General features: G+C 50.9%; 9 protein-coding genes across 9 annotated transcripts; 3 read left to right on the forward strand and 6 right to left on the reverse strand.

The window, feature by feature from the left end:
• Nucleotides 1-2,533: 2,533 nt before the first annotated feature.
• On the reverse strand, nt 2,534-4,457 carry EV422DRAFT_557759 (uncharacterized protein). Its single transcript, XM_053071920.1, has 2 exons — nt 3,182-4,457; nt 2,534-3,113 (listed from the first exon to the last, which is right to left on the reverse strand). The coding sequence occupies exons 1-2, from the start codon at nt 4,178-4,180 to the stop codon at nt 2,793-2,795; spliced, it is 1,320 nt and encodes a 439-aa protein (XP_052925244.1). The 5' UTR covers nt 4,181-4,457; the 3' UTR covers nt 2,534-2,792.
• Nucleotides 4,458-4,608: 151 nt separating this feature from the next.
• EV422DRAFT_531187 (zinc finger dihydrouridine synthase) lies at nt 4,609-6,963 on the forward strand. The gene is made up of 2 exons (XM_053070451.1): nt 4,609-6,708; nt 6,789-6,963. The coding sequence occupies exons 1-2, from the start codon at nt 4,649-4,651 to the stop codon at nt 6,829-6,831; spliced, it is 2,103 nt and encodes a 700-aa protein (XP_052925245.1). The 5' UTR covers nt 4,609-4,648; the 3' UTR covers nt 6,832-6,963.
• EV422DRAFT_596739 (uncharacterized protein) lies at nt 6,841-9,336 on the reverse strand (the record flags this gene model as incomplete). The annotated part of the gene is made up of 10 exons (XM_053073609.1): nt 6,841-7,259; nt 7,332-7,521; nt 7,596-7,979; nt 8,056-8,127; nt 8,187-8,285; nt 8,351-8,407; nt 8,486-8,565; nt 8,635-8,668; nt 8,738-9,223; nt 9,256-9,336. 10 exons carry the CDS (start codon nt 9,334-9,336, stop codon nt 7,135-7,137), a joined length of 1,608 nt encoding a protein of 535 aa, XP_052925246.1. The 3' UTR covers nt 6,841-7,134.
• Nucleotides 9,337-9,497: 161 nt separating this feature from the next.
• EV422DRAFT_531193 (uncharacterized protein) lies at nt 9,498-11,222 on the forward strand. Its single transcript, XM_053070452.1, has 6 exons — nt 9,498-10,125; nt 10,193-10,212; nt 10,289-10,352; nt 10,436-10,619; nt 10,685-10,736; nt 10,811-11,222. The coding sequence occupies exons 1-6, from the start codon at nt 9,766-9,768 to the stop codon at nt 10,986-10,988; spliced, it is 858 nt and encodes a 285-aa protein (XP_052925247.1). The 5' UTR covers nt 9,498-9,765; the 3' UTR covers nt 10,989-11,222.
• Nucleotides 11,223-13,052, reverse strand: EV422DRAFT_531198 (uncharacterized protein). The gene is made up of 7 exons (XM_053070453.1): nt 12,601-13,052; nt 12,297-12,544; nt 12,160-12,228; nt 11,968-12,086; nt 11,760-11,907; nt 11,552-11,688; nt 11,223-11,470 (listed from the first exon to the last, which is right to left on the reverse strand). The coding sequence occupies exons 1-7, from the start codon at nt 12,627-12,629 to the stop codon at nt 11,321-11,323; spliced, it is 900 nt and encodes a 299-aa protein (XP_052925248.1). The 5' UTR covers nt 12,630-13,052; the 3' UTR covers nt 11,223-11,320.
• Nucleotides 13,053-13,079: 27 nt separating this feature from the next.
• Nucleotides 13,080-15,459, forward strand: EV422DRAFT_74595 (Rho GTPase activation protein). Its single transcript, XM_053074362.1, has 4 exons — nt 13,080-13,501; nt 13,581-13,823; nt 13,891-14,823; nt 14,900-15,459. The coding sequence occupies exons 1-4, from the start codon at nt 13,315-13,317 to the stop codon at nt 15,190-15,192; spliced, it is 1,656 nt and encodes a 551-aa protein (XP_052925249.1). The 5' UTR covers nt 13,080-13,314; the 3' UTR covers nt 15,193-15,459.
• Nucleotides 15,460-16,148: 689 nt separating this feature from the next.
• On the reverse strand, nt 16,149-17,736 carry EV422DRAFT_596745 (uncharacterized protein; the record flags this gene model as incomplete). Its single annotated transcript, XM_053073610.1, has 4 exons — nt 17,340-17,736; nt 17,071-17,261; nt 16,423-16,592; nt 16,149-16,351 (listed from the first exon to the last, which is right to left on the reverse strand). The coding sequence occupies exons 1-4, from the start codon at nt 17,697-17,699 to the stop codon at nt 16,149-16,151; spliced, it is 924 nt and encodes a 307-aa protein (XP_052925250.1). The 5' UTR covers nt 17,700-17,736.
• EV422DRAFT_567959 (uncharacterized protein) lies at nt 17,736-18,493 on the reverse strand (the record flags this gene model as incomplete). Its single annotated transcript, XM_053072596.1, has 3 exons — nt 17,736-17,863; nt 17,944-18,020; nt 18,135-18,493. 3 exons carry the CDS (start codon nt 18,491-18,493, stop codon nt 17,736-17,738), a joined length of 564 nt encoding a protein of 187 aa, XP_052925251.1.
• Nucleotides 18,494-20,829: 2,336 nt separating this feature from the next.
• EV422DRAFT_506764 (uncharacterized protein) lies at nt 20,830-21,216 on the reverse strand (the record flags this gene model as incomplete). The annotated part of the gene is made up of 1 exon (XM_053068591.1): nt 20,830-21,216. The coding sequence occupies one exon, from the start codon at nt 21,214-21,216 to the stop codon at nt 20,830-20,832; it is 387 nt and encodes a 128-aa protein (XP_052925252.1).
• Between the last annotated feature and the right edge of the window lie 2,993 nt (nt 21,217-24,209).

The raw sequence follows: 24,209 nt of genomic DNA on the forward strand, positions 1-24,209 counted from the left end.
AATGCAATCAACGAAAAGCCAAAAAAAAACCACTCAATGTTCAAGTGTTTGTGGTTGTGGTTGTGAGCAGGGGGTCTGCACGACCTAGGGGTTGCGAAAGAACATGTGTATGATGATCAATCGACGGCGAACTTGGAGGATTTGAAAGGTATGAGCAAGTTCCTTACCAGAATACGTTCATTCGTAGAAATCGCGCTCGTCGGCGGCTTCATCCTCTTCCATCTCCATCGCAACATCCTCATCCTCGTCATCCCACGATGCAGCAGCCCCCTCATCCGTCAAATCCGCACCCTCTGTGTCTCCGTGTGAGGACGCCGCCTCCCCTGACTCCGTCTCCATCTCATGTCCTCTCGTCGTCCTCGTGGAAATCCGCAATCGCCGCCTACAGTAGGTGCTCAAAACAGAGTTTGCGCGCGGGCACACCCTCTGGTTTGCCCACCTACTGTCCGTTTAGTTGATGTGCCGATACTGCCCACATAGTGTCCATCAACAACGAAGTCTCCGCTCGCTCCCCCACCGGCGTCGTCATCAACAACAAGAACCACCTTCTCCATATTCCCCGCGCTCTCCGCATTCCGATGCTTAGGTTGATGATGTAACCTGCCTAGTTCAATGAGATGGACAACCAACCTTGCCGGCGGGCCACCCTTTGGGTTTTCGTGAGGTCAACCGCGTTCTCTTTGTTGTCTCGTTTCCGCTTGTTCATGGCTAGCGTGCTGTACGTAATAGGAAACAATGAGGCGATGGCACCATGATACCCGGTTTAGATGGATCATAAAGCTTAACCCTTACAAGTTACGACACAATGCTCCACCCTTGTCGGTTATACCTCCTTCTCCTTCTTCTTCTCCTTCTCCGATCTTGGTCTTGATCTTAAAAAGATGCTGGGGGGAAGGGTCCGAGCCGTCACAAGGCGTAACGCGGATGTGTGTGTTCACGTGTTCACTGTTGCTTGGTCGCGGAGGGCCGTAGTTCGCGCTGAAGGAAGGCTTTAAGTGCGCGCTGAAGGCAGTAAGTCCCACAGCGAGGCTGTAAGTTCGCGCTCAAGGAAGGCTGTAAGTGAGCGCTGAAGGCATGTAGTGTGCGCTGAAGGAAGGTTGTAAGTTCTCGCCGAACGCTGTCAGTGCGCTTTGAAGGCTGTAAGTTCAAGCGTGAAGGCCGTAAGTTCGCCGTCTTGAAGGTTGTGGTTTCGCCGTTTTGAACGCGATAAGTTCGCGCTGAACGCTGTAAGTGCGCCCTTGAAGGTCGTAGGTTCGCCCAGAAGGGTGAGGGGGGTTAGGGTCGGCGGAGGAAGACAGCATAGCCCGCGTGCGATTCAAAATTCACACTCATCGTCATTGAATTCAATTAGAAGCAGAGACAGCCAGGAGACAGCTTTTTGTCCCCTGACTGTACGTACATGTACATGCAGCAACAGCGAAGGGAAGACGAAGAAGCCAGTGCACATTACCAGTGTCAAAACCAGGAAGGAATGTATATCGATCATTGTAAATAGGATCGTCTCACCATTATACCATCAAATATACCATCGAATGAATGCCATGCAGTCAAGTGCAAATTTCACTCCGGTAACAGCTCAGAATGTTCTGCTTGCTACTCTACTCTAATGGTATGGGCACTGCTGTGCACGCATTGATTCACAGAGGTGTGAGTAAACATCCATTTCAAGAGGGGGAAGAGGGGCCTGTTCGAAGAGTACCTCTCGATTATGGCGATGGGGGCGGAAGGGGAGGAACGCTCAAAACGAGCCGTCGTCGTAGACAAGCGTCAATGGACACGGATGCTCGCCTTGCGTGCCAAACCGGCTGTGTAGACTCCGCCGGCCTCACTTTCTCGCCCTCCTCGAGCAACTGCCGCGGTGTTTTGCCGTCATGGGATGGGTGATGGGATGTGTGGCGGTGTTTTGCCGTAATGGGGATGAGTGATGGAATAATTATGTGGGCCCTGAATAGGAGTGTTGTTCCACTTCTCCTGGAAATCGGCCAGCCATGGGTTTATGAGTGCAGACCTCTGTTATGATGGCGCTTATGGCCCGGCGAGGGTCGTCGCACGGGGTACCTGTCATGTCGAGATACTGTATGTCGTTCCTACATGCCCGGATGGAGTAGGCAATGCGCCAAGGGCCAATGAGTGGTCGCAGTGGCAGAAGGCCCCAGCGTCTCGAGCGTCTCAGAGCTCTCAGAGCCCAGAAATCCACCAAGTCGAAAATAAGAACGATGCCACGTGACCGGGGAACTTTTTCCTAGGGAAATGTTGTCGAAATTCTCCATGATTGAAACTTGGCCGAAAAATGTTGAAGTCTCGTGCACAGTCAGCAAAATGTTTGTCTCTCATGGCCAAATGTTGACTTCTCGTGCGCATGATCAAAATGTTTGCATGTTGTGAGACAAAAAAACGAAAAAGTTCACCTCCCATGTATTTTTGGCAGAAGCGGTGGCCCATAGCCGGTGAGAGCAGTGGGAGAAAGAATTGAGAATACCCCACATCTTGAAAATATAACGGATTTTATGGACTGCCAGTAATTCTACAACTCTCACGTCTCCATAATTGCATCCATATGAGTAACTTCACGTCTCCATAATTGCATCCATATGTACGTCTCCACTTTATGAAGTAATGTTTCCCGACCGCACACATATCTCTTTCTATGGGTATACGTAAATGGATATGGAACTATATACACGCGCCAGAATAATGTGGTATGGAAGCAACGCGTTCGAAAATGTTGTTGTGCGGGAAAAGCGATGGGAGCTCCACTTCATGTGGACAGCTGACGCAATCTTGCCACGTCCCTAACCGCGCTTCTCAGCGACAGAAGAATGCGTCTCCAAGCCCGGCTGCGCTTGGGCACTCCCATCCGCCTTGTCGCCCGTCCCTGGCCTCTCTCCAGCGGCACCAACCGCGGGTGCCGGCGGAGTCATACCCATCTTGCGATGCTTTTCCCTCAACGAATCCACATCGACCTGATCAAAGATATCGACGCACAGCCGTGCGGCTGCGCCTTGGGCGATTCCAAACGCCATTGGCCCGATCCATGGGATGGAGACGAGATACCAGAAGGGGAGTGTGAAACCGGCAATGAGCGCTTCGTTGCGATTGAACCAGGCTCGGCGCTGTGAGATGGAAACGGTCCGTTAGCAACCTTTTCGGAGGTATGCTTGAACGAGAATAGGCAACGCACCTGTGCATGCCCCATGCTGGACCGACACAGATATGGCTCAATCAATTCCCTCTCCAACGACCTGAACCCCCATATTCCGCGCAAAAGCGGCCCCTTCACAAATCGCCACCACGGGGGCGATATAACTCCCACTGCACATGTATACGCCGCACGCCTCCACCCTATCGCCATGCCCAGATAGAAGAACGTCGCTCCCGGCCATATCAAGAGGCCCACGACGGGTATCAGAGAGATTATGTACAAGGCGCCCAGTAACATCAGTCGTTGAGCATAGCGGCGCAGATACGCGAGAAGTCGCAACGTCCACTTTTTCCTCCCGCCGATGATACCCAGTGTGGCTTGACTATACGATCTTAAATCTGCTGACGATGTGGATATCTTGCGATCCTCCTTTTCGTCCATCGTCCGCGCAAATCGCAATGCGAACCGCGCCTTACCATTCGGTATCGCCATCGTCAGTGTCAAACCCCGCAATGTTTCAAAGAACACCCGATCCAGCGGTTCCGGATAGATGTACCGAATCAGATACATTCCCGCATCCGGAGTCACTCTCACAAACCACCTCATGACGGCATCGAATGTATCCACCACCCAATTCAGCCATCCGACGAGCCTTTCGCCGACAATCGGCCGGATAAGAATGTGCGCGAACCAGTGTATTATGCGGAGAGGTAGGAACGCGGCATGAGTGATTGTAACGAGAATTAATGTGGCGAAAACGAGGTAGAAGAAGGCTCGGAAAAGAACGCTTCGTGCGCGTGGGGCGCGAAGAGTGAACGCTGACCCTTCGTATGCGAGGTGCAAGCCTTGCAAGACGGATTCGGTTGACCATGTGGCCAAGTGGGGTGGATTGAGGAGAGGTAGGGATGTGATGCGGTCGATAAGGGATTGCACTGGGGCGGGTAATGTTGGCCATGGAAAATTTATATCTGGTGCTGTTTCCGTAGGTGCTGTTTTGCTCTGCTTTTGCTCGAGCTCATGCTCCCCGACCGCTGCCATTGTTGATAGGCACCGTGGCTTGCGAATGAGACAGTCCTATGGCAGTGGTATCTCCACGTTACGCGAGCCGGGACTAGCACGCTCGCCCGGTCGTAAGACAGTCGCCGAACTCTGGCAATGCGGACACGCAAGAACTTCGGATATCGCACGCGAGAATGGATAAGGAGAGACCAGCGGGCGCAGCCGTCCACTCACTGCCTATGAGCAATCCTACGGTAAATTCTACATACACAGAGATAGTGATGCCTATCGACGTCTTGAGAAGGGAAGCGGGCTGAGAGCGAGACAGCCAAGGACCAAAGGCCCGCCTGCCTCCGTGACGTGGACAGTAGGGAGCACAAGCCACAGCGGCGCCACGTTGGGCGCCACACGTCTGGACTGCACTTTCCCAGCTCCTCTGCCAAATCGCGTTGTGCTCGCTTTGGAACCCACAAACTGCAAAAACCGCCCCTTCGCAAACGTGCAAACATGACCGCTGACTCCACAACTGCGGCGACAGGCGGGTCTCCCCCTGCCCTCGACTCCAAAGTGGAGGTGCGACTAGACGATCGTCCTACTGGTGTTGCTCCCGTCAAAGCCGAATTCCGAAAAGGTAGACCAACCGGCAAAGTAGGCATCCTCCTAGCCCCTAAACCGGAAGTCGAAGACGCAGCAGAGGAAGACAAACTTTACAACGAAGGGAACTCGGAAGTCTCTGTGAAGCGCGAAAGAGACGAGGGCGCTGACGATGACGATAGCCCTGCGACGGCGGGCCCGCCTACTAAACGCGGACGAGGCCAAAACAAAAACAGAAGCAGGGCACCTATCAAAGACGAGATCAAGCTTTGCAAAGAAATTGCAGCTGGGAACGAATGCTCGTTTGGCGTGAATTGCAAACACTCTCATGATGTAGAAGCGTATCTCGCCGCCAAGGGACCCGATTTGGGGACGGAGTGTCCCGTATACTCTCTGTTTGGGAAATGCAAGTACGGCTATAAATGCCGATTTGCAGGTGCACACATGACCCCCGACGGGAAGTTGACCGAGGACACAGCGAAAGTGGCAGCCGTCTCAGAAAAGGAGATTTTCAAAAACATAATCGATGTTGACTTTCAGCGGAAGTTCCGCGGCAGGAAATTGCAGACGCCGAAGTCCGACAGATATGCTCGGTTTGTCGAAGCTGCGAAAATATTGAGGGAATACAACGTAGCGTTCGAGGTGGCTCAGGGCCGGGAGCGAAAGGCTGCTGGGCTGGTGGAAACTATGCCAGAAGGGAACATCGGGGAAGGCGTTGGTAGCGATGTCGTCGACCTTACGTCTGAGCCTGCGGCCGTTGACCTTACGAATGAGCCGCCCGTCGAGGCGCTTCCGATAAATTACCCGAAGAAGAATGAAAAATATTTAAAAGCGGAGAAAGTCCTGGAGGAATTCGAATACGACCCTATCAGCCTAAGATTCAAATGCGATAGATCTCGTAAGAAGACAATCGATTTCCGCGGAAAGACGTACTTGGCGCCTCTGACTACCGTCGGAAACCTCCCCTTCCGCCGCGTGTGCAAGGGCCTCGGTGTCGACATCACATGTGGCGAGATGGCGATGGCACAGAACCTGATGCAGGGACAAAGGCATGAATGGACGTTGACTCGTCGCCACGCGTCAGAAGACATCTTCGGTGTGCAGATTGCGGGCAACAGCGTGCAGATCATCACAAAAGCGTGTGAGGTCCTAAAAGACAGCGGCATGGAGATCGACTTTGTTGACCTCAACCTAGGGTGTCCCGTGGATGCTATCACTCGTATGGGAGCAGGAAGCGCTCTGATGGACAACCGCGGTAAACTGCTCGACATCATCGGCGGCGCGCACTACACGTTGGACGATATACCCATCACCGTCAAGTTTCGCAATGGGATCTTTTCCAACAAGCCCATCGCGCGGAAACTCGTTCCCAAATTCATCGAATGCGGCGCATCCCTCCTGACGCTGCACGGCCGCTCCAAAGAACAACGCTACACCAAACTAGCCGACTGGGACTACATCGCCCAATGCGCCGCGGATGCACGCAACACATGCGCCCAACTCAACATCCCCCAAGTCCCCTTCTTTGGCAACGGCGACGTACTCTCCTCGCAAGACTACTGGAACCACCTCGACCAAGCGAACATCGATGGTGCACTTATCGGCCGCGGCGCGCTCATCAAGCCATGGATCTTCACAGAAGTTAAGGAACGCCGCGTATGGGATATTTCGTCCCGTGAGCGGCTGGATATCCTGAAAGACTTTGCAAAGTTCGGGCTGGAGTATTGGGGTTCGGACACGCAGGGCGTGAACACTACCCGACGGTTCATGTGTGAATGGTTGTCGTTCCTCTACCGGTACATCCCTGTTGGGTTGCTGGAGGTACTCCCGCAGAGAATCAACGACCGTCCGCCGGCGTACTTTGGCCGTGATGAGTTAGAGACGCTGATGGCTAGTCCGAACTCGAAGGACTGGGTCAAGATATCCGAGATGTTGTTGGGCAAAGCTCCTGACTCGTTTTCTTTCATCCCAAAGTAAGTCTTCGTGCTGATCTGACTATCGGGTACCCGATTCTCATTCAACTGGCTTCCTTGGTTATCCTTCGTCTTTACAGGCACAGATCGAACGCGTACGAGACCGACGACTTTGAAGGATAAGGCCGAAAAACATTCACATCCCGTCTAGAATCATCCCTCGAACACGTTAACTTAAACAGTTTACACTGTTGTACATACAATTCTTGTCTGCTCGGTTCACCAGCTTGTTTGCATCTCAGGCAATGAAGGACATCTGTCATGTACATTATATTGTCCTTTACACACAACCCGCTGTTCTCGCCCGCCTACATGCGTATCCATCGCGGTGTACAGAAGGGGTATCACACTGTCATACTGGCCTTTAAGCCCAGACTTCTATTCCAAGAACTGGTAGGGATTCACTTCCGAAGCACAATAAAGGTATCACTCAGAAAGAATCTTGTCAATGCTCTCCTTGATAAACATCTTTTTATCGTCCATATTGGTGCCGAAATGGCTCTGCAGCTTCTCACGGATGGCTTTGGGTGTGAGTTCGTCCAGCTTACCATCTGCGATTGAGAGGTCAGAAAAATCCCGTCGTCCGCGCGTTACTTGACGTGAAAAGGGACAGTCTCTCTTACCATCCAGAATATCCTTAATGGCTTTTACGATGTCAGCATTGCTCGGCCCGCCCTCCTTCTCCGCAACCTTTTTCGTCTTCAGCGGCTTCTCATCCTCGCCCGCATCTTTCTCATTATCTTCCGCATCCGACGCTTCGTCCTCAGTCGTAATGAGTGCCGCTGATTTGATCTTGCTGCCCTTGCGCTTTGGCTGGAAGTGGCGGTGTTGTGTTTTCAGCACGAGAACGAAACTGTTCGCTCTGTGTAGAAGCCGTGATGGGTTACCTTCGTAGCAGGTTTCTTCAACTCTTCCAGCTTATCCTCATAGGATTTTTTCTCCTTCTCGCTCAGGGCTTCGTAGAGCTGCTCCAGCTTCGCCTCCAGCTTCTCACCCTCCTCCAGTTTCTTCTCAACGTCTCCCGTCTTGTCCTTTGCGAACACTTCGAACGCAGATTTCGGTTTTGGTTTCGGGCCCCGCTTTTTGGGCTCCTTGGGTGTGGCAATCGTTCGTTTCGTGTACTTTCGCTTCTTTGGTTCCGGGGAACCCTCGTCATCTTCATCCTCATCCCCTTCAACCTCATCTTCGTCCTCGTCATCCTCCGTCTCTGCTTTTGCCTTCTTGCCCTTCTTCTGTGGTGTCTTGCTTGCCTTTCCGATGCTGTTGCGTTTCTAGAAGGGGATAAACGACATATTGAGCGCTTCTTTTTCGGCCCATTGATTCTTTCCGAAGTATGGTCGTACGTACCCTTTTTCCTTCCTTGATCCCATCCTCCGACGGGCTCTGCAGGAATTTGAAAATCCGGTCGATTACGACGTCCTGCACAAAGGTGTGAGTAGAAAGCTTCGTGTATCGCGTCTTGCGAGGTCCAGGCGAACCTTTGCTCCTGCACTCTCCAGATGAAGTAGCGCCGCGAACTCCTTCAAGCCGTTCATCGTCCACTTCCCCAACTTCGCTAAAGCGGCATCATGTTCTTTCTGAGTATCGAGATGATTAGCCCAGATGTTCAAAAAGCACAGAAGCTCCTCTACATTGGACTCACGTCGGACTTGAAGTCAAATCCGTTGAACTTCAAGATATCCGCCTTCATATGCTTGTGCTGGTGTCAGCCGGAGTCAACGTATATGTGAGATTCTTCCCCGATTCAAGTGATTTGCGTCAGCAAGAGCGTGCATACCTGCGCCCTTCCCCAAATGAGGGTGTGGAATCCGTGCAGCAAATCATCGGCCGTTGAAACTTTTGCTATGGATTCGGCAACTAGGAAAGGTGGATACGCATCATCAGTAAGAGAGAACGCCATGTAAGTTTGAGAATCTCATCACTCACTCGGCTTGATGTCCTTCAACGGCGTGCCAGATCCCTAACAAACATCAAACAAGGGTCAGCTCATAAATTCCCTACAGTTCTTGCTGCTGCATTTCCCACCAACCTCCGGGATCGTGATAGTCCTGCTCTGCTTGACCGGTGTGGCTACCGTGTAGTGTTCCACCTGCTTCCGGTCTCTTTTCACGCGTCCTCCTTCGACCGCGTCCGCCTCTGCTGCGGGGTCCTTGGCATCGTCCGACTTTACTTGCAGTTTTCGGCCGCGTTTTTTCGGCTCGGGTTTCTGTGATGCAGCCTCTGCATCTTCTCCTTCTTCGGCGCTAACTCCTGCCGTTTTGACTGCCTGGGGTTTAACCTCCTCCGCTTTAACATCCGACGTTACTTTGGCTCCCTGGTCGCTCATCTTGGAAGGGTGAGCAAAACTGACGATTAGCCACTCCTTGTAGAGTGTGGCTTTCAACAAGCTGCCATTCCTTACCTTGAACTTCGATCGGCCGCAAAGCGCTGAAGTCGCCCACAGAACGGTAGTGGATTCTGGCCCCTGGGCAGTGGCCGGGGGAATGGGCTTATGCGGCTGTAAACTCGCAAGATCCTGGGGAAATCGAAAAGTAGGAGCCAAAGGACCCTTCCCAAGTTCCGCCTTCGGACATCCATGTCCAAGTGCGGCTTGACTTGCCAACGCGTTATAAAACCCAAGTCGGCCATGGTTTCGACAGTACTCAACACCATGAATATATCCGTGACCTCCACACTGGGGCGAGTGGACGCTTCGAGCGAACAAGCTTTGTCAACAGAACCTCTGTTTACTTCGCACAAACCTCGACAAGTACCATCGTCGTGGGATTTGCGTAAGTTAAGTTTACCTCCCTCCTTTACAAAATCTAGACCGTGCTAATGACGTCTTTTTCGGGTCCCTAAACTCTTTTGGTTCAAATGTCGTCACCAGGAACCCTGCCCTTGTGAGAAAGGAACAGATAGTGAGAAGCATTCGGAAGGAAGCTCTATAAAATGAGCAACAAGTTCTTCACAACCCAAGTTGGTTCTGCATACCGGTTACTGCGAGAACATTTCAGATCCACCTATCGTTCGCAAAACAATATCCATAACTAAAAACGTCCTCTCCTCACCACCAAAATGTCTTCCGAAAACCCCCCTTCCTATGAACCCAACCGCCGCTTCGTCTCGAACTTTGACGCCAAGAACCCGCAACATACCGCGGACTACAACGTCGGTCCCGCTGGAGCGCAGAGCTTCTACCCATCGGCGAACGAATACGTGCCCCCGACTGCCGAACCCTCGCAGGCCCACACCAGCTACCCCAACGTTGGCAACAGCACCAGCTACCCCAACGCTGTTGAACAGCACAATGGCAACTACCCGACCGCCCCGCCCGTCTCGAGCGCGCCGCTGCCTACTCCGCAGCAGCAAAGTACATACAATGTCCCGACTACAGTGCCCGCGACGCAGGCTGTGGTGTATGGAGAGACTGTGAATGTGAGTAATGCATATCTTCGTATTTCCATTAGGTTTCAGATGTTAACTCTCGTTTTGCCTTCGCCAGCTCCATTTCTACCGTGAAGGGTATGTCTGGCAAATCACATTACACTATCCTTTACTTTTCCTAGCTCCCCTCTTGACGAGCTCCATGCATTTTTAGATGGGTATCCCGCGACTGCCGTATCCTAGCTGGTGACAAGAAGAACATGGCGTACCATATCGAGGTAAGTTTTCGCTGCTCCGAAATCGTTACGACAAACCAGCCTAAACACGCTGTCGCTTTTTTTCCTTTCTCCAAAATTGACAGTATCCATACAGCTTTTTTGGCAGCTGGCATGTGAATATGCGCCGAAGCGGCCCGAAAGGTCCCACCATATTCTTGATCAAGAAGTCTGCGATTGGATCCGATTTCACCATTGAGGATCCCGTCAACACGAACCAGAGGGTTAAGCTGATCCGCTCTGGGGGTGTGATTGGGAAAAGGAAGCATGGTAGGTCTATGGTTCGCTACGTTCTTTAAAGATGTTCGGCGCTTTGGTAATTTTATTTCCTCTAGCTTTTATGGGTTCTGATGGCAAGCAGTATGCTTGGAAAGGGAACAATTTGGGGTAATAATTGCCATCACGAGGACTTCTTCAGTAGGAAAGACACTGACCGCATTGTTCTATTGTCTTGCTTTCAGTGGCGATCTCAAGCTCGTCTGCTACCCTCAGAAGACAGTTGCCGCGTTCTTCAATCGTACGAAGCACGCTTGGGCGAAAGAAGGTCGCTTGGAAATCTTGCCCTCCGGCCAGCACATCATGGATCTTATCGTAGCGACAGGGTTCTGTGTGGAGGAGTGGGAGCGCCAAAACCGTTAGTAGGTGTTCAGTGTCCACCCGGTAGGGTAGTAGCTTTTGGGGGTTGTGATAGGATCGCCGGCTTTCTTTGTATGTAGCTGGTGCATGTCGTAATAAAAAATGCATGCGAAACTTGCTCCTGATTAGCACTAGCTGTTAAGATATCCTTGAGCGAGCAGTTTGTCGATGGGAAGAGGACAATCGAATTGCTTTGTGGGCATCCTCCACGGGGCATGTCCAAGAAAAGTTCTCCCCGTTAGTTCCCGGGCGGTGTGAAACAACACATTTGCTCTATTTGCAAAAACTGCGAGTCTAAGGTATATGCTATTCAATCTACGCCCTATGACCTCACTCTACAACGCCTTTGTGAAAGGCTTCCCAGGTGTCTGAAGCCAGTTGTCCGCAGGGTAATCGGCAGCTCCATCAATGATATGGAAGGTATAAATCCATCGGCTCTTGTCAGACCGATTTGCCGTGGACTCATGCAGCACCGATCCGTGGATCTAAAACAAGAATGTGGTTAGTTCCGCTCGTTCGGAAATCCGAGATCCGGGAAATCTGATCCCCGCTCCTTCGCAACTTACCAAGACAAGGGTACCAACAGGCGTTGGCTCGCACACATATTCATCCTCCGACGGCAGGGATACTTCTTTGTTATCGAGATTCACAAAATCCGTTCCGCCGCCCTCCTTTCGCACGAACCGCTTGTGTACAGGTACGCCTGGATAAATGAGGTGCATCAGCTGCAGGCTCCAATCGGCGGTGTTCGGGGAAGCAATCGAAAGAGCCTACGCTTATGGGATCCTGGGGCAAAATACATGCACCCGTTTTCTGGGTTGCAATCCTCTAACGCAAACCACAGTCCAGTCGCAGATAACGGTTGTGTGTACAGGAAGGTGGAATCCTGGTGCGGGGGCACCTTTCCACCGATTTTGGGTTGCTGCATATGGATGGTGAGGCGATACATAACGGAGGCTTACTCAAAACACATTCGACGTACCTTGAAAATCATCATGCTTTGCAGGATGCGTGGATCCTTGTAACCTAGACTGCGGACAACACCTTGAACTTCAGGTCGGGAGGAGAATGCCTTAAATGCCGGTTCAAGCTCATGCAGGCCTAAATAAGGGCATGTTGTGTCAGTTCAAACGGCATTCGCAAGGAGGCGCATCGAACAGCACCCAGCACCCACCATGTCCAATCTTGTTGATCGCTCGCGTTTTGTCTACAAGCAGGTTTCCGTCCTTGTCGAAAGCATCCTCTATTCAAGGCCAGCAGGTCAGAACCGTGACCTCCCAGTTCTGTCCTCCCAATGTCCACGTATCTCACCCTCAAAGAAAAATCGAACTTTGTCCCCGCTGCTCAGAAAGTAGTCGTCCCCAACATGTGCAGACGTCTCTCCTGTTGAAAATTTGGTTCTGGGATGGCTGTCCAAATCCATCTCCTTGAGCAGGACTGCCGCTCTGTCCCGCAAGATCTGGGCATCCTTCGGCGGGAAGAAGTTCGGTAACACTAGATAACCATTGTCGTCGAAAGCCTTTTTCTGTTCTGGGGATAGACCATGTGCTTCGACCATACTGTGCGTATGTAAGTAAGTACTTCGGGGATGATGAATATGTTGTTTCTCACTCGCCTCACTCTTCTGGACGGCCGGGAAATCATGTTACAGTATTTTACCCCATGCGTTGGCGACGTACGGCCGCTCTAATGACTCTCCAGCCGTGCAATTGGACGCGATCGTCATGGATCACCCACCCACCACCTGTAACGGGGTTTGACATATATTCACAGCAATCTCAGGCCTCCCCCAGCCGTACTCGATTCTTCGCATCATCATCGTTGTAGAAATGGGCTGGAGAGGAAGCAGAAACCCCACGGCCCGTATGCCACATGTGTACTGTACATTTATGTGGGGAAGGACAGCTAGGGTTGAATTCGAAACCGCCAGAAATGATTTGATGCGGATCTTGGAAGCTTCGGAGGGTCCCGGATGGTTCTTTCGAGGGTCGGTCTGTGGTATGGGCCCATACGTGGATCCCAAGACGATCGTGCAATTTACCAAAACCCCCCTCTCCGAGTCGCCGTGACCTGGTTTGTGCAAAAACGCACAATCTTGAAGATCAAGTTGCCGTTGAATGTTGAACGCGCTGGCCGCTCTCTCCATACAGAAATATGTAAACCCGCCGCAGAGACGGACGGAGGCGTTCCTCCACTCCACTCACAACCACACGCACCTCCATTCGCTCTATTCATCACCGATCTACTGTATACAGCATCAATTCAGTCAGTCGCCGCCGCATATAACGCCAGAGAGATTGGCACTCGTTCTCCACTGCTATCAAACAACATGCCTGTGGTAGTGGGCCAGCCCGCGTGGGAAGGAGGCGCTTCTAGTCCAGGCGCGCTATCAGCCAGCTTGGTTCTGCCAACAACGGACAGGGATGCAAGCTCAAGGAAGCGGCACTTATCTTGGAGCAACAACGGCGAGTATCCTCAGGCACCCCTGTCTATTCCGCAGAGAGTCGAGTCTAGAGGTACGAATTCCGCACACGATCATCAGCTGTAGATTTTGCGCCGCAACTCCTGCTCACAATTCCCACTGGCCCCGCTCAGATCCGTTGAACGCAAAGAGCTATGCGGAGCTGACACCTAGGGAGCTGACGATGCTGCAGCAGGCTGCGTTTGCGAGGTTGAACGCCATTTTCAAACATTACAAAATGAAGCCCATGCCTGGGGCAATGCTGGACACAATAGCCGCAGAAACCACGGGCGGCACATCAAAGAGTAGCCGGAAGCTATTCTTCTGGAACAAATCCCGATCGAAAGACGCTGATTATATCCCAAAGGAAAACGAAAGTATGTGGCCTTTGGACCGCTTCTCAGCCTTGAACTTATCTCACGGAGATTTCCTTACATCCTACAGCGCCTTCCATAACCAATACCTATCTAGTGAGATCGCTGGACACAGCTTCGGCTGCTCGAGACTCGAATCAACGGAATGGCAAAACTTTGCAAATTCCGGTGCTGATACACGAATGCGTTGCCTTTCTCCGGAGAAACGGTCTCCAAGCCACCGGTGTATTTCGCGTGAATGGTTCGGAGCGGCGCATGGGTCAGCTGTTCGCCTCGTTCAATACACCACCAGACTACGGCCGCGCAGAATCATTAGATGGATACTCTGTGTATGATGTCGCGGGGGTTCTGAAAAAGTACCTTCGGAGCATCCCCGAGCCACTGTTGACCAGAGAGCTCTATCCTCAATTCATCAAATGCCTGGATATTCCGGCGGAAGGAGGCACACGGATCCGGGCTTTCCGATTGCTCATCATGCTACTGCCCGCGGCGCATCTGGTGTTATTGGAAACTCTCCTTGACCTGTTCAAGGAGATACTGGCAAATTCGAGTTATAACCAGATGAGCGCACACAGCATCGCTCGCATCATCAGTCCGAATATATTACGGCCACGGGAATCCAACTCGAAAAAGCAAGGGCTAGAAGAGTACGAACGCGGGACCTATATTCTGGAATACTTGATCCAGAACGAACAGCATCTGAGGATAACCAACTGGAGCGTACAACCGTTCCAAATCCTTGACATAGGGTACTATCAGATCATTCCTCAGGAATCGATGGGAATCAGCACACTCCCGCGCCAGGGTAGCTCGGAGAGACTGCGCCAGAAGACGGAGCCTGCACGACGCAGCGCTCGAGATTTTGAGGTTGTGCTGCCAGGCCCCGAACTGGCAGACTATCCCACGCATCACGAGGATCAGGAAAATGTGGTAGCGTCAGGGACCCGGATACGGCGGGTCAAGACTGTGCCATCGAAAAGGAGTCGAGCTACCCCAACAATAGGTTTGTTGATTTGTATATGTATACGTAATGCTTTTCCCCTTTGAACAGAAGGTCTTACGTGCAGTTATCTTACTAGATCCTGCACCAGTAGAACTCCCGCACACCGCGTCATCACAGTCCTTACAAGATCTCCAGCACTATCGACGGAAACACACGTATGCATCTCACAAACTAGTGAAGCCAACACCCCCTCCCATAGAACCGCCCCAACTACAGCGGCGTGCAATGACGGTCGCGTCCACTCCGTCGAAATCTTCGTTGGGAAGTGCGTCACTCCGACGGCAAATCTTAGTTCCGCCCCGGATGGAAGAATGGGAGGTTGTCAACGCACAGCTGCTTGGTGCTGAGATCAAATCTCGGCGTTACTAAAGTTAACCGCAAAAGTAATGGCCATCAATAGCATTTTACTGGGATACTGCCTGGGCAATGTAACCCCTAGCCTAAGAGGACTTCCCACATTTTGTTCACATGACGTGATCGTCTTCAACCATTGATTTTGTCGATATGGAATCTTCTGAATCACCTGCGCGGATGTCGAAGTAGATAAGTGCGCTGCGAAAAGCTTGAATCCAACAGTGCCCGGAGATCTCGTTAAGGGCTCCTATATCGTGGCTTTCTCAACGCAATCTGACGCCCGAAAGCGTACAGCACGAGAGTTGCCCGGAAGCGGAGTTTGGCAGCTCCAAGATTTGTACCAGAGCGCAGTCACGGGGGTAAATCAGGGCGTACTACGTAGTAAAGGTGTTCCGGAAGGCCGTGCAATCCCTTGCAATTATTTCGAATAGTGACGGGCTCCGCTTTCCGAATTACAAGTTGCCTTCATCGGCGACGCCTCAGGCGGAGGTACAATGATGTGGATGGCAGATAACCACCACGGAAAATGGGATGGGGTGAAATCTAGACTACCGGTTACGGGAGAATGCGTCTGGTCTGCGGCCATTGCCAAACACCACCGAACGCACAATCAAGAGGAAATTCTTGGTGCTTAGGACGTCCCGATTGTGCAGTCTCATCCGTAGTCGTAGTGGTCGTCTTCCAGGAATCTCAAATGGTGTCCAGTCTTGGTTGATACATTCGGGTTTGGGGCAACCCACCAATCCATGGACGTATTCCATTCTTCCCTTTCTAGCTTGCCATGGCCGAGATGACAGCTGCTGTCGGATGTTTTTCTTCACACGGCTGTGGCAGTCGGGGCACACGGACGACGTTCGATACTCATCCAGCAAGTAGCATGGAATGCCGTTTCTCGCAAAGAGTGTGCGAAATCTGTTCCATGATGAGTTAGCATAATAGAATACATAGTAGATACCGCCAATCATGGTCACTCACCCCTTGGTCTTTGATGACTCCTGAAAGCGCATGGTCTTTCCAGCGTCGCTCCAATCACCCAAAATGACCGAAAAATGCTTTCCATACAGGCGTCGCATGTTCTTGATGAGCTTGCTCTCAGACTTTTGCTGGAGTGAGAACGCCTTGAATCTGCGAGCCACGTGAATCTCATCCTGGTAAAACCCATCCAGGGTGGGATCTGGGATATGGATGGATGTCAGCCCATGTGTTACCAAAGTTGAAAATCAAAGTTGAAGTAGAACATCATACCCGCATGTTCGTAATCCACAATGAACGCTGAGAATGCCTCGATGTTCATGCTCCTGTGCGACGGAATATGTGATTCCATCTCAGCGATGCCGGCATTGATCTTTCGCTCTCTCATGTCTCTTTGGAAGTACCGAGACTTTGTCTCGACCGCCTGTTGATTGGATGTGTATCTGATATGGGGTGGTGCATTGTGAGGACGCTGCAACGGAATGTCGCCGCAACGGGGATGGCGGAGACGGGGGGCTGGCCGGCGGAGACGGGGGGCTGGCGGGCGGAGACGGGGGGCGGGCGGGTGGAGACGGGGGGACTGGCGGGTGGAGACGGGGGGCTGGCGGGCGGAGACGGGGGGCTGGCGGGCGGAGACAGGGGGCTGGCGGGCGGAGACGGGGGGCTGGCGGGCGGAGACGGGGGGCTGGCGGGCGGAGACAGGGGGCTGGCGGGTGGAGACGGGGGGCTGGCGGGTGGAGACGGGGGGCTGGCGGGCGGAGACGGGGGGCTGGCGGGCGGAGACGGGGGGCTGGCGGGCGGAGACGGGGGCTGGCGGGTGGAGACCGTGGGCTGGCGGGCAGAGAGGGGGGGGCTGGCGGGCGGAGACGGGGGGGGGGGGTAGCGGGGACAGCAGGGCAGTAGTAATCAACTGAAACGTACCGAAACAGCCGCTCCTTCTTGATGTCTCGACGGAACAAGAGGTTACGCTTGTTTAGATCAATGCTGACGATGTTTGGAGCATCCCTTAGTTGACCGAACAGATGACTGGATTCGAGATTTGCGCAGCGGGATAGCGGAAAACAGGCGCATTCCACGGCGCTCATAGAGGCGCGAGAGCTCACAGTAGGCGCCTATGACGAGGGCAGGTGCGGACCATGATTAGACAAAAGAGGAAGCCGCGGGGGGGGGGGGGGGGGGGGTAAATGTACGGGACATAGCTCACCTAAATATGGCATTGCGTCCACCGCAAGGCTGTATGCAAGCGGCTCAATCTGGGGAGGAAACAGAGCCCATAACTCGTCGAGGATGGTCCGCTCAAGTCGTGTGAGGCGCGCAAGCTCCTCTTCGGTTGGGTACTCTTCAAATGTCGCGTACTTTGTAAATTGACGGACACAACGATAATAGCGTCGCCGCTGCGCTCTCCGGAGATGCCGTTTGACTTGCTTCAAACCAAGCCTTTCATTGACGTAGCGCAGAAACATTTGCATGAAATGCTCTTGTACGTTAACTTTGAGGTTTGTGAGGATGCTCGTAGCCGTGTACGCTGCGGTCTGTTGGCAATTTCGCATGCGGATGGGGGCAAATCCGTGAACATTACAGTAGTCTTAATCCCATGGACGCAACTCTTGCGCGATGAGCGGATTGCCATTGTAGCCTGGATTGTTGAGCAGCTCAAACATCACACTGATGTGCTTGTCGGTGATGTCCGGGAAATCGTGTAGAGGATGATCAGCTGTGGTGGGGTGGGCAGATGTAGCAGTCAGGACATTGTTTTATGGGAAATATACAGTATAGTGTACCTCAAAAACTCACCAAGGTAGTACTTGATAAAGAAGGTGGTGTGGCGCACAAGGACGTGAACATCGGCGATGAACGTTGCCAGGCGCTCCCTTTGAACTTGATTTCGATTATGGATGATTCAGTGAAGCAAAACCTTGGTGCTGGCATGTGTTTGCGGGCGGGGTCGTTGAACTGGTGGTGGTGGTGGTGGCGGGGGTTCATACACCAGGGATCCACCCGGTGTGCTGGGAAAACAGAAAGGGATGGGCGCGGGGAGGTTCAGCGGGCGCTGCAGACCCCTGTCCACAGGTGAAAGCCCTCGCTGCTGCTGGTGCTGTTGCCCGTCTTCATCGCTGGAACTCTCGCTAACCATGTCTGCAATTGCTTGGGGCAAGTGGCGATGGACAGAAGGTGGGAACTCGAATCGCGGGGGTGGTTGCAATGGTGTCTGCACAGCGGTTGGCAGACGTATGGGCAACCGCGGGGTAACCGGAGCAACCTTCCTCCTCTTCCGCCGTGGTGTGGTTGCTCCAGTAAAGATGCCGCACCACAGGTGCCCCTGGAGCGCCTGGTGTGATGGCATGATGGCAGTGCTGTGCCTTTTGCGTGCCTGCTAGAGATGAGGTGTTGCAGGTGATTGCCGTGATAGCTGTGTGTCAAAGAACTCGCGTCAGTGCTGTGGTAATGAAGCTGAGAACGGTGAGGAATTGCGGTTGTTACCTGGTAGCGGCTGAAGGTGAAAACGGGGATGCTTACTGCCCACAATTGCGTTGGGAAGGAAGGGGGTTGGGAAGGAGGTTTGGTATGTAATTGGGGGCCATGATGAGGTGCAATCAAGAGCGTGAGTTGTGGGAAGAGTGAGGAAGAGTAGAGTGAGGATTGTCCTTTACACGCGTGTAAAGGACGTGGAGTAGCTTCCAGGGCAGCTAGCTGGGCAGCTACCTGGGCAGCTAGCTGGGCAGCTATAAACAAAAACACACCCAAACATGACGGCAGTGGCAGTGGCTGGAGGTAAGGAGTAAAGAGTAAGGAGGGTCCGAAGCCGATGATGGCGCAGTATATCTATACAAAAAAGGCACGTATGATCGCACTGGTAGCACTACCTTCATTAATACCCCTCTCTCCTCAGGCATCAACGATGCGCAAGGGTTTTTCTACATCAACTACTGGAATTCCGAAAAACGCACACTACTCAGCCAGTTTCTTTCTTTAGTGTAATCCGAAAACACCATCTGGCAGCCCAGTGGATGCAGATGTAGGCCGCAATTTGCCATAGCTGGAAAAAATCGATGTGCAGCGCACAAGCCGGTTCTTATCCACAAACGGGCACTGCCACAAGAAAGAGCACCCAAAAAGACGCTGCCAGTGGGTGCCTGTGGTCCTCTGCGCCATGGAAAAACTCACACCCAACCGCTTGGGGCGGTGTTGCAGGTCCCATAATGACACCGCTTTTTCTCCCGCTCTCAGCTAGGCCACTTGTGGCAAAATGCCGGAATATGCAAACGGCAGGTGTCAATCCTCATGCGGGCCTGCAAATGTTCTCCTCGACCGCAGTCAAGTCTCACGTCCCATGCGTTTCCATTTTGCAGCGGTCGTTTGCAACCGTGGGGATAAAGAGGAGGAGACCTCTACCGGCAACGAGGTGCCCAAGTATGATGCCGCTGGGACGTAGGAATGTTCAGTATTCTTCGCTTTCTTTGCTGACAATTTCGGTGTCCAGCCAGGATATGTAAATTTAGACGTCATTATTATATGCCTACACTGTCAAAATACTGTCAAACCTACCTACTTTTGCTGTCTCTGAGACCTCTTTCTCGCTCTCTCTTCTTCCAACCTCAGCACACGCCGAGATCCACACCCCGACACAGCAACAACAACAACGACAACACAACAACAACAATGACAACACAACAACAGCGACAACAACGACAACAACCATGCCCAAAGCACCCCCACGCTGGATCAGTGCATAGCATAAACCAATGGTTTATGCTATGCACTGATCCACTATACAATTGCACTGTGCATTAACCGTACTGACTCCACTCAACACTGTGCATTAACCGTAACGGCTGCTGAAAGTGTAATGCATTAACCGTACTGGCGGGTGTATGGTGTAATGTATTAACAATGTACCCTACACCTTCGGTGTTATGCATTAACCGCACAAGCCTTTCAGCCATTAACCATCCTTCCGCAATTTGGGAAAGGGGGCAAAGTCAAAATTCCCCCCTACATGCGTCGAGTCCAACCAACCTTTCTATACTTCCCCATTCCGTGTTCCATGTAGGGGGGCAAAAAGGCAATTTTCGAACCAACTCTCACCACCAAAAAGAGACATCCTTTTCTCATTCTTCTTTTCAAAACTTTTCATATATCCTCTCATAGGTTTAGAAACTGCCAAAATGCCCCCCCTGTATCTTTTTCCCGTCTGCGGGGGCATTTTTGAAAAAGGGGGGCAAAACAAAATGCCCCCCTACATGCGTCTAGCCAAACCACCCTTCCTATCTATTCGCCCATACCATATTTCATGTAGGGGGGCAAAAAGGCAATTTTCAAACCCACCCTCTCCCACACAAATCACACTTCTTTTCTCATTATTGCTTCTCAAATACTTTTAATATATTCTCTCATAGGTTTTGAAACTGCCAAAATGCCCCCCTACATCTATTATCCCGTCCTCACTCTCTCTTTTCTTTCCACTTCTCTACATTCCTCTAGGGGGGCATTTTCACTTTGCCCCACTTCTCAAAATGCCCCCCGCTTATTCTGAGAAAATAGATTTCCCTACTTTATTAGTCGACCCCGTTACAGTAAATGACAAACTCATACTCTACTGTGACATCCACCAATACGAACATTCTTTCATTTTTCAAAATTACATTACATTGAAACCTATCATTACTTTCCCTCAGAACTCTAGTCTGCATTATCACGCACGGCATCGGTAGTGGTTTCTGAACTATTTTCTTCAACTTTGCCAGTGCCAAAGGCCCACTCGTTGGGCATGGAGATACTCTCTGTGACAGCGTTATTCTTGACAAACTCTAATTTTCCCGGCTTGTCAAAGCAAGCCCATTCCTTCTTCTCGTTTTCAATCCAACGGTCGTATAGTTTTCGCCAGACAGGTTTCATGATGGAATTGAATCTGCAAAAGTCCCGTTCGTATTCTTTGCATTCCCAACCTGAACCCATTATCGTACCAGTGATGAATCGGCAGCGAGTTATGAAGTCCTCGTCGGAGATCTTTTCGCGGTGCGAAACTGCCATTAACCTTTTGACAAGCGGTTTACTTAAAAAAGACATGTTTAATGCTCACGTCTCCAATCTGCACCTTGTCGCTTCTATATAAACCTTGGTGTGGGACCGAAACCAAATCCGATAACAACTTACATTCGATATCAACTGTCAAGAAATGAGGTTATATGACATGATCAGCGGTCATTGAACTCGAAACAAATCTATAAACGGTCAAGTAGGTATCTGAATACTATTCATTCTCCGAATTCTCTACGTTCCTCTAAGGGGCATTTCCCTTTGCCCCACTTCTCAAAATGCCCCCGCCGTTCGTGTGATGGGCTTTGTAAAATCGCCCACCCCCAACGTAAAGAGGTTCGTAAAAATCGCCCCCACTGGGGGTGTTTTGTTCCGGACGCCTTGCATAATTTTGGAGTGGGCGATTTCGAGACGTAGTTCAAATTTGTGGGGGTGATTTTGTTGAGACAGGTTCAACAGTGGTGGGGACGATTTTGTTGCTTCATCCCGAAATACTGTGGACGCATTTTCTCCAACAGCCAAAGTCAATTTCTTGAGTAAATTCAAACCAATGCCAAACGTTTTTGAAATCAGTTCGGATATCAAGTGTATAGAGGGAGTTGTTGTTATTCGTTTTTTCGTAGCAGACCTCGATAGTCTGGAACGAATATGTCGGTCTATGTTAAACAAACCCGGTTACATGGCATACATCAAAGTAAATGACGAGAATTGGGAGATTTTTAAACAGATCTACAACATTTTTACAAAGAAAAATAATCGTCTCCGTAAAGATTTCATTTTTCAAAGCGGGTATTTAGGTATCACAGATGATAAGGGACAACTGAGAATGCTATGTGGAACAGACAAAGACCATCGAGCGTGTGTTCTTGATATTGATACTTAGTAGCATTGCGTCCAAAAGTTGAGGTAGGAATTAGACAACGTTATAGATGTTGGTATGACAATCCTTGCGCTTAATTGAGTATTTGTCGAAGAGAAGAGCAATGGAATTTGGAAACTGAACGGATACTTTGTGTTATACGTGTTGATATCGCAATAATACGATACCCCTCTCGCGGCGATAACAGTAGAAGATTGGTCTAATATTTGAACAGTTATTGTTACCCGTGAGTTCATAGCGTTCATGGCCCCAACAAACGAAACATGCGCAACAACTCCGGACATCCCGACTTTCCAATTTATGGGACCAAAGCCTCCCGTATAGCCGTTACCATTCGTCAACAACGTATCAACCACACCGTCTTTGATACAAACAGCAGATTGAATGATTTGTGAAGCATAGATGTTTGTAGAACAGGTCAAATCATTCTTGACCAAGGCTGTTGAATTACATGTAAGAGTGTTTGTGGTTGTGGCAAGAGAAACATCCAGAGTATTTGCAGAAGCGCTAACAAGGGTCGCTTTGGGAACAGCCTGATTATATTGAATATTTCGGATAGCGACCCCTCCGGTTGTGGTTTGATTTGCGTATGCCCATGCGATACCCCATACTACATAAGGCGTGGTATTTGCAAAAATAAATGAATTCCCATCTGTGGTCCAAGTCGAACCAGATATATTCGAAAACGTTGCGATTGTTACCATAGCCGACTCGGTTGTTCCGGCAATCACGGAGAAAGTAGTAGGCATCGCCACGGCGTCCATCAGGTAGGCGGTGAGTTTGATTGAACTCATAGCAATGGCCGACGGGAGTCTCAATAACGAGTAATGAACAGACTGTGTTGTTCCATCTAAGCCTAAATTGGCTGTTGAAGTGCTTGCAGTTGCCCACCGCAGTCTGGAAGCGATTGTTGCGTTTGAGTAAGCGTCCCACGGGTGCCCTGTGTAACCATCACTTCCATTTCCATTTGCATACGTGTATTCGCTGGAGGCTGTAACTGTATAACCGTTCCAAGATGAAGAACCTGTTGCTGGCGTCTGTGGATATGGAATGAAAGTGGTTTTCGATGTTAAGGCAGGACTGTTCAAATCACCGGTCACATTGAGATTTGACCCGACATATAAAGATTTCGCTACAGATGCGCCTCCACTCACCTGAAGAGCGCCTGATGCGTTAGAAGTGGCATCAGTAGTGGTCAAGATCGATACAGTACCACTGTTGTTCAGATTTCCCCCAACATATAAAGATTTCGCTACAGAAATCCCTCCAGAAACTTGGAAAGAACCGGTTCCTACTCCTGTAGAATCCGTTGTGGTAAAGACCGCGACGTTACCACTGCTGGTGTAGACTTTAAACCAAGTGGTATTTTCGGCCGAATTCCACACGGAAAAATCTCCTACAGTTCTCAAGTCGTCCCATACTCTGACATAAGGATTGGAAGACTGATTTGGGTCTATGGAGAGAGGACCTTGTGAACCTGTAGCAGAAATTGTTGCTAAACTCCCGGTGAAAGTCATGTTTCCTGTAACTGTCAAACTGCCGATAGAACCATTAGGAATAATAACCTTTCCCGTACCATCAATTGTAAGACCTTGTGGTGCATTCCATAATCCCAAACCCAACGTGTTTGTCGCAAGACCTGCTCCAGCATAATTGAAGTACAATCTGGCCATATTATTAGTTACTGCTCCTACTCCAATTTGAAGTGTTGAGAAACTCCCCGCTGCCAAGTTCGGTGTCCCAAGATGGCTGCTAACAATAGGTCCGGTGGAGGAGATATTGGAGTAGATTGTGCCGTTAACAGTCAAGTCTTTACCAAAATTGACATTCCCTGCAATACCCGCTCCACCTCTCACCTGAAGGGAACCTGATGTTGTCGTAGTAGAATCTATAGTGGAAAGAATCTGTACAGATGGCAGATTAGAGTTGATTATGAAATTGGCATTCGAACCGGAATAGAGAAAAAAGTTCCCAGCATTTGGAGCGGTCGTATTGACTCCTGCGTAACCAAAAGCCCCCACCACCGTTCCTGTGTTGTTAAGGAAACCGATAGTAGAAAATCCAGATGCCGAAAGACTCTGAAGTTTCAAAATATCAACGGAAGTTGAGTTTACTTGCAGTGTATGACTTCCCGTGGCGGCTG

This window comes from Fimicolochytrium jonesii (assembly GCF_025526975.1).
Source record: "Fimicolochytrium jonesii strain JEL569 chromosome Unknown EV422scaffold_13, whole genome shotgun sequence".
In the NCBI taxonomy this organism is placed as follows: domain Eukaryota; kingdom Fungi; phylum Chytridiomycota; class Chytridiomycetes; order Spizellomycetales; family Powellomycetaceae; genus Fimicolochytrium; species Fimicolochytrium jonesii.

Excerpts from the sequence above, each read along its gene's own strand:
- EV422DRAFT_531187 (XM_053070451.1), top strand. The coding sequence starts at position 4,649 with ATGACCGCTGACTCCACAACTGCGGCGACAGGCGGGTCTCCCCCTGCC. Across the intron at positions 6,709-6,788 it reads TCGTTTTCTTTCATCCCAAA|GCACAGATCGAACGCGTACG; the intron begins GTAAGTCTTCGT and ends TCGTCTTTACAG.
- EV422DRAFT_531193 (XM_053070452.1), top strand. The coding sequence starts at position 9,766 with ATGTCTTCCGAAAACCCCCCTTCCTATGAACCCAACCGCCGCTTCGTC. Across the intron at positions 10,213-10,288 it reads CTCCATTTCTACCGTGAAGG|ATGGGTATCCCGCGACTGCC; the intron begins GTATGTCTGGCA and ends ATGCATTTTTAG. Across the intron at positions 10,620-10,684 it reads GATTGGGAAAAGGAAGCATG|CTTTTATGGGTTCTGATGGC; the intron begins GTAGGTCTATGG and ends TATTTCCTCTAG.
- EV422DRAFT_557759 (XM_053071920.1), bottom strand. The coding sequence starts at position 4,180 with ATGGCAGCGGTCGGGGAGCATGAGCTCGAGCAAAAGCAGAGCAAAACA. Across the intron at positions 3,114-3,181 it reads CCAGCATGGGGCATGCACAG|CGCCGAGCCTGGTTCAATCG; the intron begins GTGCGTTGCCTA and ends TCCATCTCACAG.
- EV422DRAFT_74595 (XM_053074362.1), top strand. The coding sequence starts at position 13,315 with ATGCCTGTGGTAGTGGGCCAGCCCGCGTGGGAAGGAGGCGCTTCTAGT. Across the intron at positions 13,502-13,580 it reads GCAGAGAGTCGAGTCTAGAG|ATCCGTTGAACGCAAAGAGC; the intron begins GTACGAATTCCG and ends GGCCCCGCTCAG. Across the intron at positions 13,824-13,890 it reads TATCCCAAAGGAAAACGAAA|CGCCTTCCATAACCAATACC; the intron begins GTATGTGGCCTT and ends TACATCCTACAG.
- EV422DRAFT_531198 (XM_053070453.1), bottom strand. The coding sequence starts at position 12,629 with ATGATTTCCCGGCCGTCCAGAAGAGTGAG. Across the intron at positions 11,908-11,967 it reads AAAGCATGATGATTTTCAAG|CAACCCAAAATCGGTGGAAA; the intron begins GTACGTCGAATG and ends ATCCATATGCAG. Across the intron at positions 11,689-11,759 it reads TGCCCCAGGATCCCATAAGC|GCGTACCTGTACACAAGCGG; the intron begins GTAGGCTCTTTC and ends TCATTTATCCAG.